The 19,852-nt window shown below is 57.3% G+C and overlaps 3 protein-coding genes across 4 annotated transcripts; 2 read left to right on the plus strand and 1 right to left on the minus strand.

Moving 5' to 3' along the window:
* Window positions 1–3,209: 3,209 nt before the first annotated feature.
* Window positions 3,210–7,559, plus strand: B3GAT3 (beta-1,3-glucuronyltransferase 3). The gene is made up of 5 exons (XM_054570659.1): window positions 3,210–3,360; window positions 4,459–4,633; window positions 5,812–6,172; window positions 6,368–6,658; window positions 7,063–7,559. The coding sequence occupies exons 1-5, from the start codon at window positions 3,279–3,281 to the stop codon at window positions 7,159–7,161; spliced, it is 1,008 nt and encodes a 335-aa protein (XP_054426634.1). The 5' UTR covers window positions 3,210–3,278; the 3' UTR covers window positions 7,162–7,559.
* Window positions 7,560–8,005: 446 nt separating this feature from the next.
* Window positions 8,006–9,700, minus strand: ROM1 (retinal outer segment membrane protein 1). Its single transcript, XM_054571030.1, has 3 exons — window positions 8,955–9,700; window positions 8,332–8,578; window positions 8,006–8,218 (listed from the first exon to the last, which is right to left on the minus strand). Exons 1-3 carry the CDS (start codon window positions 9,542–9,544, stop codon window positions 8,006–8,008), a joined length of 1,050 nt encoding a protein of 349 aa, XP_054427005.1. The 5' UTR covers window positions 9,545–9,700.
* A 376-nt stretch (window positions 9,701–10,076) lies between these two features.
* Window positions 10,077–19,751, plus strand: EML3 (EMAP like 3). 2 transcript variants are annotated; one of them, XM_054571028.1, is made up of 22 exons: window positions 10,077–10,360; window positions 11,197–11,368; window positions 11,447–11,716; window positions 11,810–11,917; window positions 12,967–13,034; window positions 13,207–13,330; window positions 13,546–13,716; window positions 13,908–13,977; window positions 14,062–14,172; window positions 14,410–14,505; window positions 14,865–15,020; window positions 15,172–15,313; window positions 15,683–15,834; window positions 16,141–16,266; window positions 16,349–16,480; window positions 16,898–16,965; window positions 17,495–17,583; window positions 17,655–17,752; window positions 17,884–17,971; window positions 18,591–18,689; window positions 18,954–19,084; window positions 19,172–19,751. In XM_054571028.1, the coding sequence occupies exons 1-22, from the start codon at window positions 10,339–10,341 to the stop codon at window positions 19,373–19,375; spliced, it is 2,697 nt and encodes an 898-aa protein (XP_054427003.1). In that variant the 5' UTR covers window positions 10,077–10,338; the 3' UTR covers window positions 19,376–19,751. The 2 variants fall into 2 exon arrangements, with proteins under 2 accessions (XP_054427003.1, XP_054427004.1); XM_054571029.1 differs by having other exon boundaries at window positions 11,450–11,716.
* The last annotated feature ends 101 nt before the right edge of the window (window positions 19,752–19,852 follow it).

The following is a 19,852-nucleotide window of genomic DNA, read 5'->3' on the forward strand; positions in this document are numbered from 1 at the left end:
ATTCGTTAAAAATGACCAACTTAGAGCCCTGGCTGGGTAGCTCAGTTGGTCAGAGCATCCTCCTGATATGCCAGGGTTGCAGGTTCTTAAAAGTAGCCAGCTTAGAGCCTTGGCTGGGTAGCTCAAATTGAAAAACGTTAAAAAAAATCATGGAGCCCTGGCTGGTGTGGCTTGGTTGGTAGGAGTGTTGTCCCATGGACTGAAAGGTTACAGGTTAGATTCCCTGTCAGGGCACATGCCTGGGCTACAGGTTCAGTCCCCAGTTGGGGCACATATGAGAAAGACAATTGATCATGCCCTGGCTGGTGTGGCTCAGTGGATTGAGCACCGGCCTGCAAACCAAAAGGTCTCTGCTTTGATTCCCAGTGAAGGCACATGCCTAGGTTGCGGGCCAGGTCCCCAGTTCAGGGCGTGCAGGAGGCAGCTGATTGATGATGTTTCTCACATCGATGTTTTCTTTCCCTCTCTCCTTCCCTCCCTTCCCCTCTCTCTAAAAATAAGTAAATAAAAACCTCTCTCTCCCCCCTTCCTCTATATTAAAAAAAAAAAAAAATCATTGCTCTGGCTGGCATGGTTCAGTGAATTGAGTGCCAACCTGTGAACCAAAGGGTCACCAGTTCGATTCCCAGTCAGGGCACACGCCTGGGGTGTAGGCCAGGACCCTAGCTAGTACAGGGCACATGAGAAGCAACCACACATGGATTTTTCTCCCCCTTTCTCCCTTCCCCTCTCTCTAAAAATAAATACATACATCTTTAAAAATAAAATAAAAATTAAAAAATTCATGGAGCAGTGAATATGAAAAGGAAAAACTAAATGACCGTCCAGCAAAACTCTCTGATGGAGCAGCTGTGCTGAAGGTTGGTGGGACAAGCGACGGCGAAGTGAATGAAAAGGAAGGCAGTGTAACAGATGCCCTCAATGCTATCCGAGCTGCTGTTGAGGGAGATGTTGTCCTGGGAGGGAGTTGTGTCCTGCTTCAGCGCAGTCCAGCCTTGGACTCAAGTCCAACTAATGAAGATCAAAACATTGGTATAGAAATCAATTTATTTTTAGAGAGGGGAAAGGAGGGAGAAATAGATGGAGAGAAACATTAATGCTTCTCGAGTGTCCCTCACTGGGGACCTGGCCCACAACCCACGCATGTGCCTTGACTGGGAATTGAACTGGTGACACTTTGGTTTGCTGTCCAGCGCTCAATCCACTGAGCCGCATCAGCCAGGGCTAGAAATTATCTTAACAAGCACTAAAAATTTCTGCAATGACCATTGCTAAGAATGCAGGTGTTGAGGAATTGTTGATAGTTGAGGAAATTATGCAAAGTTCCTCGGAAGCTGGTGATTACGCTATGCTGGGAGATTTTGTGAATATGGTGTAAAAAGAAATAATTGATCCAACTGAGTTTGCAGGAACTGCTTTATGGGAGGCTGCTGGAGTGGCCATTCTGTTAACAACCGTAGAACGTGTAGTCACAGACATTCTTAAAGAAGAGAAAGACGCTGGAATGGGCAGGATGGGTGGAATGGGAGGTGGCATGTTATTTTTTTTTTTCTTTTTGGCTGGGAGGTGGCATGTTTTAATCCTAGAATAATGCTTTACTATTATTAATGAGAACTGTGAGAGGAAGCTCAAGGCTTAGTTCTCATGCCTAACTTCAGAGAAGTCAGTTGAAGGAAATGACTACAGAAAAGACGTGATTGATGTTTAAGAAAACCACTATAATCATCAGCTACTGGTTTCAGTTGACAATATACAATGGTTTACTGCTGTCGTTGTCCATGCCTACAGATAATTTATTTTGTATTTGAATAAAAATACCTTTGTACATTCCTGATAACTAAGAGCCATGTACCAATGTACTGCTTTAAACTTAAATCATTGAGGCAATTTACTATTATTCTATTAAAATCGGGACTTTAGTGCTTGTCATCATCCAATGAGAAGTTAAGGAGCAGACTTTCTGGCTCAGTTGGTTGGCATTGCCAGCAAAGTGTAAGGTCACAGGATGGGTCCCTGGTCTGGGCACATGCCTGGGTTGCGGGATGGTCCCTGATTGGGGCACCGGCAAGAGGCAACCATTCGATGTTTTTCTCTCATGTCAATAGTTTTCTCCCTCTCTAAAAGTAAATAATTTTTTTTAAAAAAGAAGAGCCTTTCTGTGGAGAGTAAGAATAACTGTGTACAAAGTATAGAAATATTCAATTATGTGACCTTTGTGTAATAAAAAATTTATTTGAAGTTAAAAAAAAACAACTTACTATCCCAAAAAGCATATTTTGTGGTGACAAAACTCTGCTTCCTCTCAGGAGTTAGGGGATGTGTTCATGGAATTCCTCAGCTCAGGAAATATTTATTTTCTTTAAAAAAGTCTTTATTTACTGATTGGAGAGAGAGAGAGAGAGGGAAATATTAACAAAGTAATTGATTTGTTCTGCCATTTACTATGCATTCATTGGGTGATGCTTGTATGTGCCCTGACCAGGCACCAAATCCACAACCTTGGTGCACCGGGAGGACGCTCTAACCAACTGAGATACCCGGCCAGGGCAGGAAATATTTCAATCAATTCCTTGGGAGATAGGCCACTGCCTTGGCACCTCATCCCTCCCCAGCCCCCATTGCCATCTGAGAAAAGTGGGTCAGAGGATACCTGGAGTCAATCTAGAAGGGATGTAGAAAATCGCACAATGGCAATTGCATAACTTTTGTCAACCTGTTACTTAGGTATAAAACAGGACAATGCCATCTCTCTCCTAGGATTATAGTGAGGATTATATGTGACAGTCTAGAACCCAGGCCTGGCGCATGACAGGCCCTAGATCTCATCCGTTCACCTAACAAGTATTTACTGAGCTATGGTTACGGGGTGCTGTGCCTGACGCATGGATGAATGAATATAAGGAGAAAACCTGGGCACAACGACTGGAGTTCGAGGGGAAGGTCTCAAAGTCGCTCCCACGTGTTCCCACCGGGCTTCAGACTGCCGGCCCCGCACGCTGGACACGCCGGATATGACGTCACCCACTCCCGAGGTTCCCAGAACTAGGCGATGGGACCGGAAATTAACCGGGGCAGGGGGCTGTAGCTGACAGACTGGATGTTGGCCCCCGGCGGGCTCGCCAGCCCCAGCGGCCAGGAGCTGGTCTAGAGAGGAGTGAGGAAGGCGGGGCAGGGGCGGGGCCGCTGCAGGGGCGGGGCCTGCAGGCAGTCCGGCAGGGGGCGGGGACCCCTTGTCCCCGCGGGACCCCGCCTGCCTGGACGCCGGCGGCGGCACGGCCATGAAGCTGAAGCTGAAGAACGTGTTTCTCGTCTACTTCCTGGTGTCGATCGCCGGCCTCCTCTACGCGCTGGTGCAGCTCGGTGAGCGGGGCGGGGCGGGGGTGCGGCGGGCCTGCCCGCGGGCGCCCGCCGCCGTGCTTCCCGCCCTGGGGACGAACCCCCGTGCACACAACCATTCATCCGGCTCGGCCCTCCGACAGCCCTTTGCGGCTGCCCGGTGTACTCCCCTCGCTGGAACGCACCGCGGCTTCCCGCCGCCCTCGGTGAAATCCAGGCTCCCTCCCGTGGCTTGCATGGCCCCGCAGGATCCTGCCGCCGTCTACCTCTCGAGCCCCCTTTCCTAACCCTCTCGCTCGCTCTGCTCCGGCCACGCTGGCTTCGTGACAGTTTCTCGAAAACCGCACGCTCATTGCTCTCTCAAGCTCTTAGCCCGTTCCCTCTGCCTGCCGTGCCTTTCTCCCAGCTCTTTCCCGCTGCCTCTTTCTCATCCTTCAGGTCTCAGCTCAGATGTCACCGCCTCAGAGAGGCCTTCCCTGACCACCTTATCTAAAGGAACAATTCTTTTCCTGGATTCCCTTTTTATTCTCTGCCCTGTTGGCTTCCTTCTTGGCCCTTATCACAATTTGTAACGTTCTTTGCTTAGTGACCGCCTCCTCCGCTGAAGTGAGAGCTCCACCAGAGCAGGGGTCCTAGCTGCTTTGCTCCCTGATGCACCTCCAGGAAGAGCATGCAATAAACATTTTCCCAATAATGGAACTGATAAATTTAATGAGTCTTTGGTCGCACAGCCAAGGGAACAGATTGAACTCTGCCTCTTGTGCAGGGATTTCCAGACAGGGTCACTGCATGATCCTCAGGTATTTGAAAGACTGTCCTGTTTTAGGGAGAGAGGCTTGTTCGTTATGGCTCCAAAAGGCACAGTTAGAACCAGCGGGTAGAAAGGATGGAGGCAGGTAATCAGCTCAATATCCAAATGAAAATGGTCACAGATGGAATTTGTTGAAGTTGGAGAGGGGCTGCTAATTGAGACAGTGAGACCCCCACCCCAGAGGTGTAGAGAAGGCTGGTGGAGGAATTGTGAGAAGATCCCTGCCCTGGCTAAATTGTGTGAGATTATGGCCCTTTGGGATTCTGAACATCCTGTGATTCTCTGCTCCCATCCCTGCTTCCTGGGACCAGGCCAGCCATGTGACTGCCTCCCTCCCTTGCGGGCAGCAGCAGAGCAGCTTCGGCAGAAGGATCTGAGGATTTCCCAGCTGCAAGCTGATCTCCATCGTCCAGTCCCTGCCCCTGCCCAGCCCCCTGAGCCTGAGGCCCTGCCTACTATCTATGTTGTTACCCCCACCTATGCCAGGTATGGGCTCTGGTGGACCGGAGAGGCCTGCACAGACCAAGAGGTTGGGGTTGATGCAGAGGATTTGGGGGTGGCATCGGGCCAGGAATATTCCTCAAAGTAGGGCATGCCAAATGACAGGAGAAATGAACCACATCTTTACTCAAAGATTTGTGGGGGAAAAATGGTTATTTTCCAGTAAAAGAGACAGGGATGTACTGTGAAGTAGAATACACAATTCCTGAGAAATATTAAGATAGGCCAACACAGCTTCAAGGAAATTTGGAGCTTGCCAATGAGTTCACTCTCTCTAGAAAGTTTGAGAACCCCTATCCAACTTGAAATAGAGAAGGGCTTGGTCCTGTAGTCATACCAGGGTCTAGAAATAGTTACGCTAGCTATTATTTACAGTGTGTTTACTCTTACCAGGCGCCGTACTAAGTGTTTTACTGTGTTTTTCTTTTTAATTAAAATGTACCCTTATTACTCATATAAAAACCAAGGAGGAGAACTGTGGTTTTGGATCTGCAGCCAAAGGGCCTGCTAATTGCCCCCTGGAATCAGGTGGCTGAGCCGTCTAGGCACAGGCCACTCCAGACCCTCTCCTCCTCCACACACACCCCACCGAACCTGGGGCAGGCGGGCCAGTCTGAAAGATAACAGACTGGGGCATTCTTCCCAGTACTTTGTCTAAACTCAAATCTTTCTCCCCTGGAGAGGAATAAGTCAAGGGACTCCTTTAAACTCCTCTACCTGGAAGCCCAAGCACAGAAGGAAAAGAACCTGGTCCTACCAGTGTTTTAGAAAATTGTTATTTAACCTTGTAAACAACATCATTGTACAATACTGTTATTCCCATTTTGCAGCCAAAGAAACTGAGACCTGGGGAAGAGTGAGCCATTTTCCCCAGATGCCTCACCTGATTAGAAACCTAGCATTCAAACCCAGATCTAATTCCAAAGTCCGTACCCTTCACTCATATTCTCCCACGGGGTTCGGGTTGAGGTGGGTGACAGACATGGTTAGAAGACCAGGGCAGGCGCACGTCGGTGTGAAGGGCAGGCGAGGACGGGAGTGGGTACTGGCTGGGGAAAGGCTGCGGGTATGCTAGAGGTGGCTCAGAAGAAGCTATGTCTGCTGGCTGGAGTGGGCAGATGGTGTCCACCCCTTTCCCTCCTGCTGCATCTTCCCCCCCGCAGGCTAGTGCAGAAGGCAGAGCTGGTGCGGCTGTCCCAGACCCTGAGTCTGGTGCCCCGGTTGCATTGGCTGCTGGTGGAGGACGCTGAGGGCCCTACCCCATTGGTCTCCGGGTTGCTGGCTGCCTCTGGCCTCCTCTTCACGCACCTGGCGGTCCTCACGCCCAAGGCCCAGCGGCTCCGGGAGGGCGAGCCGGGCTGGGTTCGTCCCCGTGGCGTAGAGCAGCGGAACAGGGCTCTGGACTGGCTCCGGAGTGGAAGGGGCGCTGTGGGGGGAGAGAAGGACCCACCCGCCCCAGGGACCCGGGGAGTTGTGTACTTTGCTGATGATGACAACACCTACAGCCGGGAACTCTTTGAGGAGGTGAGCTCTGGGATGGGGCTGGGAAAGAGCCTGGGGAGCCCAGTGTCCTCTGTTGCCTTGGTTACCATTGTCGCTCTATGCTGTTGGGTGAGGAGGGGGGAACATGGAGGAGAGTGACCCAAGTGGTCCCTCCTGCTGCTCCTCTTCCCCTGGACCACCGCCACTCTCTTTCTCTTGTCTCCTGACCTCTGTTAGATGCGCTGGACCCGTGGTGTCTCAGTGTGGCCTGTGGGGCTGGTGGGCGGCCTGCGATTCGAGGGCCCTCGGGTACAGGATGGCCGGGTTGTGGGCTTCCACACAGCGTGGGAGCCCAACCGGCCCTTCCCGCTGGATATGGCGGGATTTGCGGTCGCCCTGCCCTTGCTGTTGGCTAAGCCCAATGCCCAGTTTGATGCAACTGCTCCCCGGGGCCACCTGGAGAGCAGTCTCCTGAGCCACCTCGTGGATCCCAAGGACCTAGAGCCAAGGGCTGCCAACTGCACTCGGGTAAGGGGACGGAGGTGGGTCACGGAGCCCTGGGGTGTGCAGGAGATGGGAGAAGTGGAGGGAGGCCCGGGGGAGGAGCATCAAAGGACAGGTGTTGGAGCCAGGAAGGACCCTCCAGAACTCAGCTACAGCCTTGCTTACTCTACTAAAGGGGAAGCTGGGAGCCAGACCAAAAAAGTGGTGTCCCGTCACTCTGTCTCCCAGAGTCCTGGGCACCTCTGTGGCACAGAGAGGTTGAGGGGTTAAGGCCCCATTTTGGAGGCCGGAGGCTGCCCTCCAGCCTGCCCTTTACACTTTGCAGCCAACACTGCATGTGTAGAGGGGTTGGAGAATGCGCTGACACTGAGGGCCCCGAGGCCTGGCTCTGGCTGGGCCTGGCTCTCATGGAAGCCCTCCCGGGACAGGTTCTGGTGTGGCACACGCGCACAGAGAAGCCCAAGATGAAGCAGGAGGAGCAGCTACAGCGGCAGGGCCGCGGTTCAGACCCAGCCGTGGAGGTGTGATGGATGCCCCACCCCGACTACACCTCATCAGGCACAGACCTGTGGGACTGGGCCCCTGGCCTGCCAGGGTGTGGTTTTCCAAGTCCTGACCCCTCAGAGCCAGGGTGGCCCTGTCCCTCTGCCATTGCAGCCATAGGGCGTGGCCCAGCTGCTTTCCCCCTCCCTCACCCTGCCATGTGGCACTGCCCACAAGCTGGGGACAAGCAGCCCTTGTATTGAGCCCAGTCAGCCCTGTCTGGGGCGGAGCAAAAGGACAGACAGACTCAGGAGGGAGGGCAGCTGAGTAACTGGGTAACTTATTGGGGCTGGGCATGCACTGGGGGGCTGGAGGCGCTGGGCTGGACCCTCCCCACCTGAGCATGCTAACCCCCTCCTACCTCCAGAATAAAAAAATCTCAACCTGGAGGGGCCTCTGATTTTTTTCTCATTTCGCAAGTCTGGTTCTTGCATTCTGATTCTTACCGGGGTCCAAACCTTGGTGTCCTGGCTTCTGTCTCAGGCAGAAATCACTTCTCTCAGGGCCCCCGCCCTTGAAGAGAGAGTCAGTGGCTCCAGTCCAAAAGCTTTATTGAGTCTGCACCAGAGGCAGTCTCCAGTCCTTCCCGTGTCACTTTCCCGTCGCCACCCTGTTTTGTGTTTCTGGGTGGTTCTGGCCACAGGGGCTAGGCCCTAGGACCCCTTGTTTTTTCTCCTACCCATTGCAGCTCACTGATTATCCTTAACCCCTCTAATCCCAGGGAGCACCCCCTGCCCCACCTGGGGCCTTGGTAAAAGAGTTGCGAGGTTTCCGTCTGGTCCGCCCCTTCCCCGATCTCCCCCCATCACCGCCCCAAGCCCCGGGTCACTAGGCCTCAGGTAGGTCCTCCTTAGCAGGTGCCTCTTCGGGAGGGGCCTCCTCAGGTGCCGGCCCGAGCACTCCCTGCGGCCATGCTGTCCTCAGCATGTCTCTCAGCCCACCAGGAAAGAGATAGCCCTGGGTCTCTCCTTCCCCGTCGATGACTCCTCCAAGCCCCTCCAGCGCTGTCTGCAGGTACCGCAGGCCCAGGAGCACCACAGTCTGGGGAAAGAAGGGGAAAGCAGTCAGTCAGGGTCAGCACTTCTGGGGCCCCAGAGTTAGAGGCAGCGAGGAGGCCCAGATGGAGGGAGGCCTCAGACACTTTGCTGACTCACCTGCAGCAGGAAGGTGACAGCCAGCAGGCTGCCCAGTGTGCTCGCCAACCCCTGCAGGTGCCCCAGCAGCGCCCCGTGGCATCCTTGGGCCCAGAGGTTTGAGTTGGGCTGAGGAGGATCGAAGAGGGGGTGGGCGTGGGGGTCTGAGAGCCGGGTTTGCAGGCAAGGCCTGGGCGAGTGGGGGTTGCAGCAGGAAAAAGGGACTCCATCAATCAGATACAGGCCCTCCACATTGCTCTGGATCCGGCTGCAAAGGGAGGGGCAGCGTGTTAGGGTGTCTGGAGATAGAGGCCTGGGGAGAAGCTTTGGGGCACAGGAGTGGAGAAGGGAGAAATGAGAGTAAGACATTTACCGGCTGCTTTACTATGTGCCAGGCATGCATAATTCATTTGTCTTCGCAGCAGTTCTCTAAGATAGGTGCTATTATTATCTCCATTCTACGGATGAGGAAAGGGCCCAGAGGAGTTTGGTAACATGCCCTGGGTCACATAGCTGAGAAATGGCTGAGCCGTGGAGCCCATCCTCTCAATCACTAGACTATTTATTGCCTGTCTCGGTGAGGTGGGGTTTTAACGGACAGAGGAGGAGGGGGAAGAGGGAGAGGACAGAAGCAAGGCACTCACTCAATTACGTCCCGGTCATTGGGATCCAGGTATCGGCTGCTGACCCACTGGACCCCAAACCAATCCTTGTACCCATGGCGCCCACAGCAGTGCTGCCTCAGCTGCAGCTCATCCATCAGCCGTTTGGCATGACAGTATCCTGGCACCTCTGTGTCCTTGTAGTGAGCCATGGCAGTCCCCAGGCCTTCCTCCAGCCCTGTGGCCAGACTCCCGGGTAAAGCCAGGGCTAGTGCCAGGGCGAGGGCCAGGAGCCCTCCACCTCCAGCAGTAGCAGCCACCAGCAGTGGGCCCAGGACCCTTCGCCAGGGAGGGTATTGAGCTGCGTCCAGACCGGCCCTGCTGGCTCCTGCCCCCACCAATCCGGTGGCCAGAGCCACTGCACCAGCTGCCAGGGCAACCTGGGGCAGGGCAGTGAACGGGCAGGAGGGAGCCAAGAAAGTGCGAAAGCGCCACAGCTGGACCAGGAGGTGCCCGCTACACAGGACAGTGAGGCCACCAGCCAGCGCCAGTAGCCAGGAAAGGAGCCAGAGCCCTTGCGCCAGACGGATTCGGGGCTGGAGGGGCAGCGCCAGGGGCAGCACGGGAGCCATCTCCCATCTCTTCCCAGGGAAGAGCAGAGTTGTCAGGGACGGGTTGGCCGGGGCAGGACGCTGAGTCAGCCCAGGACGGCTTGAGCTGGGCTAATGCCACGCTGACCCCAATACCCTGGGAATCCTCCTCCCACCCCAGCTTAATAACCCAAAGCTCTTTCCCCTGCCTGCCCCAATTCGGATGCCTTGGCCTTGCCCCTTAGGGAAAGCCCCGCCCCCGGGCCCCTCCCGGAAGAGGGGAGGGGCTGGTCGGCTCTGCCCCGAGGGGCTTAGGAGCTCGGGGGCGGAGACCTCAGGGACCTCGCTCCCTCCCGCGTCCCGAGGGAGTCCGGGGGCGAAGATTCCGGAAGGGCCCGTAGGGCGGAGGCCGGACTAGGGCCACGGGGTCAGCGGGTTGGCCCCGCCCCGTGCTGAACCGCGGGGCCCGGACAGGGAGGGGTTACGAGGCTGCCCGGCCCCCCCTTGTCCCGCCCCCCCTCCCGCGCTTCCTGGCGGCTTCGCGTCCGGCGCCTGTTTGTGCTGCGGCGCTGGGGCCCGGGACGGCCCCGCCACCCCACCCCCGGGAGCCGAGAGCGGCCCCGGGAGAGTCCGAGGCCCCGGCGGGCCCCGGAGACTGCGTCTCCCGCCCCCTCCAGGACCTTTCCCCGAGCCCGACAGCGCCCCCGGGGGGTGGCACGGCACCTTTGCGCGCGTGCCCTGGGGTGCTTCCCCTTCCCCTCTCCCTGGCCATGGTCCCCGCGGCTTAGACACCTCCTCCGCCGCCGCCGCTCGGAGCAAGCCGCGGGGGGGGCCGGATGGACGGGGCCGGGGGGCCCGGTGAGTACGGGGCGGGGCGGGCGGCGTGCCCCTTCCCGGAGCACCCGGCCGGTCGGTCAGGCGCTGCTAGTGCCCGACGGCCGTCTAGTGGCGTCCCCGCGTGCTCCACGGACCCACGGGCTCTGAGCATCCTCCACTGTTCCTCAGGTCGCTCTCCCTAGTTACTCGGGTCCTGCTACTGTCATTTCGGACTTACCCAACCTCGTCCTACCCCCACCCCCCACCCCATGTTACTTTGGGCACCTCGATGTTCCCCTGTCTCTTATGTTACCTCGGGCCTCTTCTGCTGGTATTTCGGGTCTTCTTACTTCTGGCCCCCGCAGTTACCCGTGAACCTTCGCTATGGCTCTTTCTCCACTGGTGCCCTTTTCTGTCATTCTAGATTTCCTGGTCCTCTGAGTCCTCAGAATGACTGTACTGTTGTGTTCCCCGTTCTGTCGCCGTTCTGCCCGCTCAGTTTCTCCGCTTTCCCTTGAGACCTGAGCTTGCTCTGGGGTGGGCCCTGTCGTCCCTCACCAGTACTGCGACTCCAGCTGTGGTTCCCACGTTCCTCGGCAGTACTCCATATTTCCCCCCGGTACTCCATGGTACACCCTGTCTTTGCAGAGGCTGGGACGGCAGCAGGAAGGGAGCTTTGCCAGCTTCTTTGCCTGCCCTGCCAGAAGGAGGCCCTTGATCCTCTACCACCCGTCTCCTCTCCTCTGAGCAAGCCTCTAAGCCCGGGGCTGCTTGAAGGGGGCAGTCCTATTGGACTGCAAAGTTGGGGGCAGGCAGAATCGCCTCAACCCTTTCCCCAGGTGGTGGTACATTCTGGGTGCTTCTTGCCCCTTTCCCAGGCGAGGGCCCTGCTCAGGAGGCCCTGCAGTCCCTGAGCCAGCGGCTTCAGGTGCAGGAGAAGGAGATGGAGCTGGTAAAGGCGGCCCTGGCAGAAGCCCTTCGCCTGCTGCGGCTGCAGGCGCCCCCCACCTCCCTGCAGGACTCTGGCAGGATAGCTCCTACAAGGGACAGGTTTGCAAGTCCTCACACCCTCTTCCTCCTCCTTCTCGGAGCCTCAAAGGACATCAGGTTGATTCCGTGTCTCCTCAGCAGCCCCGCGACCCCACCAGGACTGCCACCCTCATGCAGCCCCTCCTTGGTGAGCCGAGGCACCCAGACGGAGACCCAGTTGGAGATGGAGCCATCCCCTGGAACCCCTGGCCTGAGCAATGGGCCCCCAGCCCCTCAGGGGGGCAGTGAAGAGCCTAGTGGGACCCAGTCGGAAGGAGGGGGCAGCAGCAGCAGTGGCACGGGCTCCCCTGGGGGCACTGGCTCCGCGGGTGTTCTCAGGCTCGTACAGCCGCCACAGCGCTCTGACTCGTGAGTGTCCTGTGCGGCCGCTGGGAGGGGTGGGGAGGCTGGGGAGCACGACCAGAAGCAGCGACCTTCACTTGCTCACTATGCTCCTGCCAGGACGCGGAGAAATTCCTCCTCATCCCCCTCCGAGCGGCCTCGACAGAAACTCTCCCGGAAGGCAGCTTCCTCGGCCAACCTGTTATTGCGGTCAGGGAGCACAGAGAGGTGGGCGAGGCTCCCCCAACCTGCCCCACCCCAGGCTCAGGCTCTCGACTTTCCTCATCCCTCACTTGCTTCCCTTGGTGGGGTGGGGGACCTCATTGCCCAACAGGAAGAAAGGAACAAGCACTCCTGGGGCGCCTGCTGTGTACTGGGCACTGTGCTAAATCCTCGACCTCCTCCATCTCACTCAGTCCCACGACATCCTTGGGGGGTTGGTGGTCTCATGCTGTTCATTGTCCAGGTGAGGAAGCAGGCTCAGAGAGGGTAAGTCATTTGCCCGGGGTCACACAGCTAGAGGCAGGATTTGAACTCAACAATTCCTGGCTATAATTCCCCTGCCCTTTCCAACGTATCACAATGCACCTCCAGAGATTCTAAGGGGCTTTTCCAAAAGCTTCCATGATTTCCATCAATAACCTTTCTCAGAGTTTCAGTCACCCTCTCCTCCCCCAATTTACCAGATTTTACTTTTAGAGAGCAAAGGGAAGTCCTAATGGCTGAGCATAGTTGTCTCAGAGTGCGTGAAGGCCCCGGGACATCTAAGGGTTCACTCTAGCCCTATCCTTGGTCTCTCCTTTATTCTCTGGGGAGATATTACCACCTTATTATTGTCTGATGACAGTGATTGCCGGAATGCTCACTTTCCTCTGGAGAGAGAAGGACTTTCTTGTTTACGTCTTAGATTTCTGAAAGGCAGGGCCTGAGTGCCTTCCGGGGTCACTTTTGTCCCATTTTGTAGATGGAGAAATGGAAAGGTTCGGAGCCAGAGGCCTGGTAGTCTGGAGGAAAGGGCTCCTCCCTTGTACGCACTGCCTCGTACAAGCTTTGTGCCTTGTGCTGTGCGCTCTGCCCCTGTAGCGTCAGTCTTCTCATTTCTTAAATGGAGCTGAAAGTCCCCCTCTGCCCTAGGGCCCTAAACTAAATGGATGCAAACTAAAGCCTGCAGAGGTGACTGCGGTCTCTGGGGTAGCATCCCTTCTTGTGTTCTGTCCCTGCACATTCAGATCTTGGGACCTGACCCTGATCCCTATGCTTTTTTCTCTTCTCAATAGCCGTGGGGGGAAAGACCCCCTCTCCAGCCCTGGGGGTCCTGGATCTCGGAGAAGCAATTACAATTTGGGTAAGGACAGAAGCATCTGGACGAATTAGGAGGAAAGAGTTAGGATTGGGGCTAGCGCCTCAGGATTGACCTTGGGGGTACCTGTGAGGTCTGGTGGGTAGAGTTCTGCTCTGGCTTTCCCGGAGGGAGGCTGCAGGGTGGTGGTTGACGCCCGCCCCCCTTTTTTCTGTAGAAGGCATCTCAGTGAAGATGTTCCTTCGTGGCCGCCCAATTACCATGTACATCCCATCTGGCATCCGCAGCCTTGAGGAGCTGCCCAGCGGCCCACCCCCGGAGACCCTCAGCCTTGACTGGGTGTATCCTGCCCCTCAAGGCCCATGGGAACCATTTTTCCCATCTTGGGATGCCCCTGCCTTCTCTATGGTTTCTTCCTGGGTCTGCAGGGACAGGGAACTCTGAATCCGCCCTTGCTGTCCTCGGCCAATGGCTTTGCGGGCCAGAAGCCCTGTCTTCCCCTCTTGCTCATCCTGCCCGTCATCTGACCTTTCCTTGACCGCGATCCCCGCTCCAGCTATGGGTACAGGGGCCGTGACTCCCGCTCTAATCTGTTTGTGCTGCGTTCTGGGGAGGTGGTCTACTTTATCGCCTGTGTGGTGGTGCTGTACCGGCCTGGGGGAGGCCCAGGGGGTCCCGGAGGTGGCGGCCAGAGACATTACCGGGGGCACACGGACTGCGTTCGATGGTGAGGGTCCTGGAGCCTGGGAATGGGTAGTTCTAGGCATGGGGTCCATGGGCTTGGCAGGGAAGGGTGTCGGGCGGCTGGGGAGGAGCAGGAGGAAGAGGAGTAGCCTGGCTGCTCGGCAAGCACAGAGGTGTGCTGGGTGGTCTGGAGAGACCCAGCCCCTTCCTCAGAGTGCCTTCTTGCCCACTTAGCCTGGCCGTTCACCCTGATGGTGTTCGTGTAGCCTCAGGACAGACAGCTGGAGTGGATAAGGATGGGAAGGTAAGGGCAAAACCAAAGGCAGGCAGACAGGGCGACATTCGAGACCAGCTTCCTTCACCCCGCTGACCACTTCTCTTGCGCCAGCCCTTGCAGCCTGTGGTTCATGTCTGGGACTCCGAGACGCTGCTGAAGCTGCAGGAGATTGGACTGGGGGCCTTTGAGCGGGGCGTGGGGGCCCTGGCCTTCTCAGTGGTGGTGAGCTGGCCCCACAACCTCGAGACCCCCGTCTTTCCTGTCTGGGAACCCGTTTCTTGCACTTCACTAGGAAGCCTCAGTCTGACCCTCCTGAACCCCTCGCAGCCGGTTCTCCTGAGAAGGGGACACGTGCCCACCTCTCCCCTCCCAACCTGTGATGGTGTCCCTTGCTTAGTGACCGTGAACTCCCAGGCCTTTAGTCCTCATGCAGCCCTTCCAATGTGTCCCTGTCCTCAGGACCAGGGTGCTTTTCTTTGTGTGGTGGATGATTCCAATGAGCACATGCTGTCTGTGTGGGACTGCAGTCGGGGCACAAAGCTGGCTGAGATCAAGGTGAGGAGTCCAGGTGGCCTGCAGGGCACTGAGGGGTGGGAGGTGGGAGTAGCGGGGTGCAGGGAGTCCAGACTTACCCATACATTCACTTCCTTTCTGGCGGGGTTGCCTGGGTCTCTCTGAGGCTGTGAAATGGGGACTATAGAAGTTCTGACCTGACAGGAGATGTTGTTAGGCAATTGGGTGACCAATCACGAGTGACTAGGAGTAGTGCTCTTAGGGGACCAGGGTCTGGAAGGAAGGGTACCCTGGGGTTTCCAGACTTCTGCAGACCAGCCGTCAGGATGCAAATGAAGAGAGTCAAGTGGAGTGAGGGTACTCAGGGCTTGGAGTGGCTGAATCTAGTGTCTTCCCTTCAGAGCACAAATGACTCAGTGCTGGCTGTCGGCTTCAGCCCTCGTGACAGCAGCTGCATTGTCACCAGCGGGAAATCTCATGTCCACTTCTGGAACTGGAGTGGTGGAGTAGGGGTTCCCGGGAATGGGACCCTCACCCGGAAACAGGGTGTCTTTGGGGTGAGTGTGACTGGGTGCAGGGTGGTGGAGGGAGGGCAGAGTGGAGACAGAAGTACTGGTTTGAGGACTACAGACCCTAACGCTACTCAGCTCCCAACTGTCTCGTGACTGTTTGTCTTTGCCCTATCTTTTGACCTCATCTCTCCCCTAGAAATACAAGAAACCCAAGTTTATCCCTTGCTTTGTGTTCCTCCCGGATGGGGACATTCTCACTGGGGACTCAGAGGGGAACATTCTCACCTGGGGGCGGAGCCTCTCAGATTCCAAGACCCCAGGCAGGGGCGGGGCCAAAGGTATGTGGCTGGGGGTGGCGTCTGGGAAGTCTGGTACCCTAGAGCGTCCATGGGAGTTGGTAGTTCTCTGTGGGCCCATCTAAAAGGGGGAAAGGGCATGGCAGAGAGTAAAAGGCTGGGGCTTTGGGGTCTGCCAGATCCTGGGTTCAAATCCCAGTGTTGCCACTAATTGGCCTTTAGGAAGTTACCTCACTTCTCTGAGTCTCAGTTGTCCAGTCTGTAAACTGGGGAGAATAATAGCCAGGGATCAGAAATGGTAATCAGTAGGCACTCAATGCTGCGAGCTGTTCGTTGGGACTGCCTAGACTGCTCCAGTTCCCCACTTTCCTGCACCCCAAGAGCCTGACCTATGCAGGACTTTGCCAACAGAGACCTATGGGATTGTGGCCCAGGCCCATGCTCATGAAGGTTCCATCTTTGCCCTGTGTCTCCGGCGAGATGGGACTGTGCTGAGCGGTGGCGGGCGAGACCGCCGGCTGGTGCAGTGGGGGCCCAGTTTGGTGGCCCTCCAGGAGGCTGAGGTGAGGGCGGGGCGGGGGTTGAGGAAGGGAGGTGGAAGAGGAATGGCCGGTGGGGCCCTAACTTTCTTTCTTTAAAAAATTTTTATTTATTTCCTTTTAGAGAGAGGGGAGGGGGGGAGAAAGAGAGGGAGAGAAACATCAGTGTGTGGTTGCCTGTCGCATGCCCCCAGCTTGGGGACCTGGCCTGCAACCCAGGCGTGTGTCCTGTCAATCGAACTGATGACTTTTTACTTTGCGGGATGACGCCCAACCCCCTGAGTCACACCAGTCAGGACAGGCCCCTGACTTTCTGCCACCACCCCGCAGATTCCTGAACACTTTGGGGCTGTGCGGGCCATTGCTGAGGGGCCGGGCTCTGAGCTGCTAGTGGGAACCACGAAGAACGCATTGCTGAGAGGCGATCTGGCCCAGGGCTTCTCCCCTGTGATCCAGGTTGGGGGCCGAGGGCTCTGGGCAGGAGAGAGGGAAGGGCTGTCGGGGAGGGGCAGAGGTGACAGTGCATGCTCTGCTGCAGGGCCACACGGACGAGCTCTGGGGGCTGTGCACACATCCCTTCCAGAACCGCTTCCTCACCTGCGGCCATGACAGGCAGCTCTGCCTGTGGGATGGTGAGAGCCATGCGCTGGCCTGGAGCATCGACCTCAAGGTAGAGCCCTGTGTCCCTGGATCCCCAGGGCCACACCTGTATGGCTCCTGTGGCCACCACTACTTCCCCAATATCCCCTTTCCTTCTGCTCCCCAGAGGCAGCCGGTCTGTACTGGTATGGCTACTAAAATGCTCATTCTGTGCTGTTGCCTCCAGTGTCCCCCGCCCCCCTGATCTAGCAACTGATGGTTAATCTCCAACCCAGCTGGGAGCCTCAGCTCTGGCTGTTAAATATTTTGAATATCACCTCCTGTTTAGGCTCTAGAGACACCGTGCCTGCGCCCCCGGTCTACTGTCCCTCTTCCTGTCTCCCCCTTGGGAGGAGGTGGCTTTGACATTACCAAGATGACAAGGTGGCTGCCTTGGCTTGCTCACTAGAAAGGCATTTTCTTGAATTCACCTTCTCTCCCCTCCCAGGAGACTGGTCTCTGTGCTGACTTCCACCCCAGTGGGGCAGTTGTGGCTGTAGGACTGAACACAGGGAGGTGAGAGGGAGGCGGGGGAAAGCAGGAGGGAAAGGGTTCCTGGTAATGGGGGGTGCGTGTGTGGAGGAGCATGATTACTGCCTGCTCAGGAGCCCCAATGGCGCCTTCCTGTTCCTCAGGGCTTCTCCCTGCAGCCCAGGCTTCCTCTGCTGCCCTGTGGCAAGTGCCATCATACCCTCCGCCAACCGCTTTCCCTGCCACGCCTGGGAGTGGAGGAGGTGGCAGCTCAGGATAGAGAAGCAGAGGAGATGGGCGGGGCATAGAGGAGGCTGACACAGAAAAGTGACAGGTTTACAGACGCCAGAAGGCCCTTGTAGTCCAGTCCCGTCCGTATTGCTTTCTCAGATGGCATCAGAAGCCCCTCAGCTTTTATCGGCCCGCGGCCCCTTCCCATTTCCCAGCATAAGACTGCAGTGGGGACTTTTCTGTCTACCTCACAGCTTTTCTGTGGATATTCAGTCTCTCCAGCTTGTCACTGTGCTGCCCAGGACAGGTATATGCACACTAGCTTTCCGACCCCTCGTTCCAGGTGGCTGGTTTTGGATACAGAGACCAGAGAAATCGTGTCTGACGTCACTGATGGCAACGAACAGCTCTCAGTGGTTCGGTACAGCCCAGGTGGGAGCCACCCCCACCCTGGACCCAGACCTGTCCCTGGCCCTTCCTTCTCTGAGTGACTGTCTTTGTAGATGGGATGTACCTGGCCATTGGTTCCCATGACAACATGATCTACATCTATAGCGTTTCCAGCGATGGTGCCAAGTCCAGCCGCTTTGGCCGCTGTGTGGTAAGAAAGCTGGGGTGAAGGGTGGGGCATTGCCATAACAGGTACACCCCTCAAAGGGTCCAGTGCACGAAGGGGGTTTGAGGGATGGGAAATGGGGGCTCCATTTTTAGTCTCTTGACCCTTGCTCCCAGGGTCACTCCAGCTTTATTACTCACCTTGACTGGTCCAAGGATGGGAACTTCATCATGTCCAATTCTGGGGACTATGAGATCCTTTACTGTGAGTGGCAATAGGGCGGGCGTGGGGAAAGGGTGGTTGGGGTGGGTTCTGTCTGTGTGTGTGGAGGTTCTGGGGGGAGGGGATGAAGGAGAACATGTGGGGAGCTCCAGGAGGAGGGGCTGTCAGGTGGGCACCTGGAGAGGGGTTGGAGTCGCACTTAAACACATCGGAGAAATTTCTCCGATTTTTCCGTGACTTGGAAAAAAACTGCACACAGTGTTGCACCATGTCTTATTCCCACACGGATTTGAGGGACTTGAAAATACACTAAGAAAAGACTGTTTTGGAAAAGTTTCTCAGGGCAGGTGTGGAGGGGTCGCCTTGTCTAGGGAGAAGGAACCCATGAGAAGCTCTTAGGAGAACTCCAGGGAGAACTCATGGGGCTGGGTTGTGCTGTGGGCTGAGGGCCACTGTGGTGAGCAGATCACCCGCCACGGCTTCAAGTCAGCCTTGCCAGCCTGGCCTCCCGCTACCTTCTTCACCGAGGGCAGGGTGAGGGCTGAGCTGAGAGGGCCACCTCTCCCTGGGGGATGTGGCTGGAGGCTGCAGGCCGCATTCCCAGCATCTTCCCCGCTCCAGGCCTGGAGAAGGCTGAGCTGGGTGGGCTCCCTTTCCCCAGGGGACGTGGCTGGAGGCTGCAAGCTGCTGAGGAATCGCTATGACAGCCGAGACCGAGAGTGGGCCACCTACACGTGCGTGCTGGGCTTCCACGTCTATGGTGAGCAGGGGTCCAGGGGTGTGGAGCCCTGCGGGAGGGATGAAGGGACAAGGTGGAGCCTGCCCTGGGCTCGGAATGCTTGGCGTCAGGAAACCGGCAGATCCAGCCCAGGAAGGCCCCTCCGGCCCTCGGCCCTCCCTGGGAAGGATTGCCTGGAACGTGGCCGGTGGGAGGCCGCGGCTGCCCCAGCGCCAGAAGCGGTGAAGCTTTGGGCTGTGGGTGGAGGCGGGAAGGAGGCCGGGCTGAGACCAGCCGCTGTGTTAGGCGTGTGGCCAGACGGCTCGGATGGCACCGACATCAACTCCCTGTGCCGCTCCCACAACGAGCGTGTGGTGGCTGTGGCCGACGACTTCTGCAAAGTGCACCTCTTCCAGTACCCGTGCGCTCGCGCCAAGGTGAGGCCTCCGGGGACCTGGGCGGGGGTGGGGGCAGCTGGGCCGGGGCTCCGCAGTCTCCGCAACTCCACCTTCCCCTCAACCCAGGCACCGAGCCTCGTGTACGGTGGCCATGGCAGCCACGTGACCAGCGTCCGGTTCACTCACGATGACTCGCACCTCATCTCGCTGGGCGGCAAGGACGCCAGCATCTTCCAGTGGCGAGTGCTGGGCGCTGGGGGCTCGGGGCTGGCGCCTGCCACGCCCTCTCGAACCCCCTCTCTGTCCCCAGCCTCCTCTCTTGACGTCTGACCGCTGCGGGACGGATCACACCGGCCCTGCAGGATGGCCCCGCCCCACCCCACCCCTCAGGACCAGGGGCCAACTTTTCCTTGACTTGGAGACATTCCCGATTGCGCATTTCCCTGGAGGGGGCGAACGGCACCCCTGCACACACTGTTTAGATCCGCTGGCTGAGCCCGGCAGCCCCAGCCTGGGCCCTGACTCCCGCTGCCTGCTGAGGGGCAATAAACCAAAAGAAAAGTCGCCTCCCAGTCCTTTTGTGGGGCTCGGCTGGGCGCCTCGGGGGCCTTGTGGGGGTGGGGATGAAGCAGAAGAGGAGCGCGGAAAGGGTTAGGGAGAACAGGCCATTCATGCAAATGACAGGCAAATAACCCCGCGAGGCGCACTGGCGCGCGCGTCTTTCGTGGCCGGAGGCGGAGCCGCAGGCGCGGCGAGGAGGGAGTTAAGCCCAATTCGTCTCCCGCCCTCGGAGGAGGGGCAGAGCTG

Source organism: Pteronotus mesoamericanus, unplaced genomic scaffold (genome assembly GCF_021234165.1).
Source record: "Pteronotus mesoamericanus isolate MK-2021 breed Mesoamerican mustached bat unplaced genomic scaffold, CSHL_Meso_final contig_214, whole genome shotgun sequence".
NCBI lineage: Eukaryota > Metazoa > Chordata > Mammalia > Chiroptera > Mormoopidae > Pteronotus > Pteronotus mesoamericanus.

Excerpts from the sequence above, each read along its gene's own strand:
- ROM1 (XM_054571030.1), bottom strand. The coding sequence starts at position 9,544 with ATGGCTCCCGTGCTGCCCCTGGCGCTGCCCCTCCAGCCCCGAATCCGT. Across the intron at positions 8,579-8,954 it reads AATGACCGGGACGTAATTGA|CCGGATCCAGAGCAATGTGG; the intron begins GTGAGTGCCTTG and ends CTCCCTTTGCAG. Across the intron at positions 8,219-8,331 it reads CTGTCACCTTCCTGCTGCAG|ACTGTGGTGCTCCTGGGCCT; the intron begins GTGAGTCAGCAA and ends TTCTTTCCCCAG.
- B3GAT3 (XM_054570659.1), top strand. The coding sequence starts at position 3,279 with ATGAAGCTGAAGCTGAAGAACGTGTTTCTCGTCTACTTCCTGGTGTCG. Across the intron at positions 3,361-4,458 it reads CTACGCGCTGGTGCAGCTCG|GCCAGCCATGTGACTGCCTC; the intron begins GTGAGCGGGGCG and ends TCCTGGGACCAG. Across the intron at positions 4,634-5,811 it reads GTTACCCCCACCTATGCCAG|GCTAGTGCAGAAGGCAGAGC; the intron begins GTATGGGCTCTG and ends TCCCCCCCGCAG.
- EML3 (XM_054571028.1), top strand. The coding sequence starts at position 10,339 with ATGGACGGGGCCGGGGGGCCCG. Across the intron at positions 14,506-14,864 it reads CAAAGCTGGCTGAGATCAAG|AGCACAAATGACTCAGTGCT; the intron begins GTGAGGAGTCCA and ends TCTTCCCTTCAG. Across the intron at positions 19,085-19,171 it reads ACCCGTGCGCTCGCGCCAAG|GCACCGAGCCTCGTGTACGG; the intron begins GTGAGGCCTCCG and ends CCCTCAACCCAG.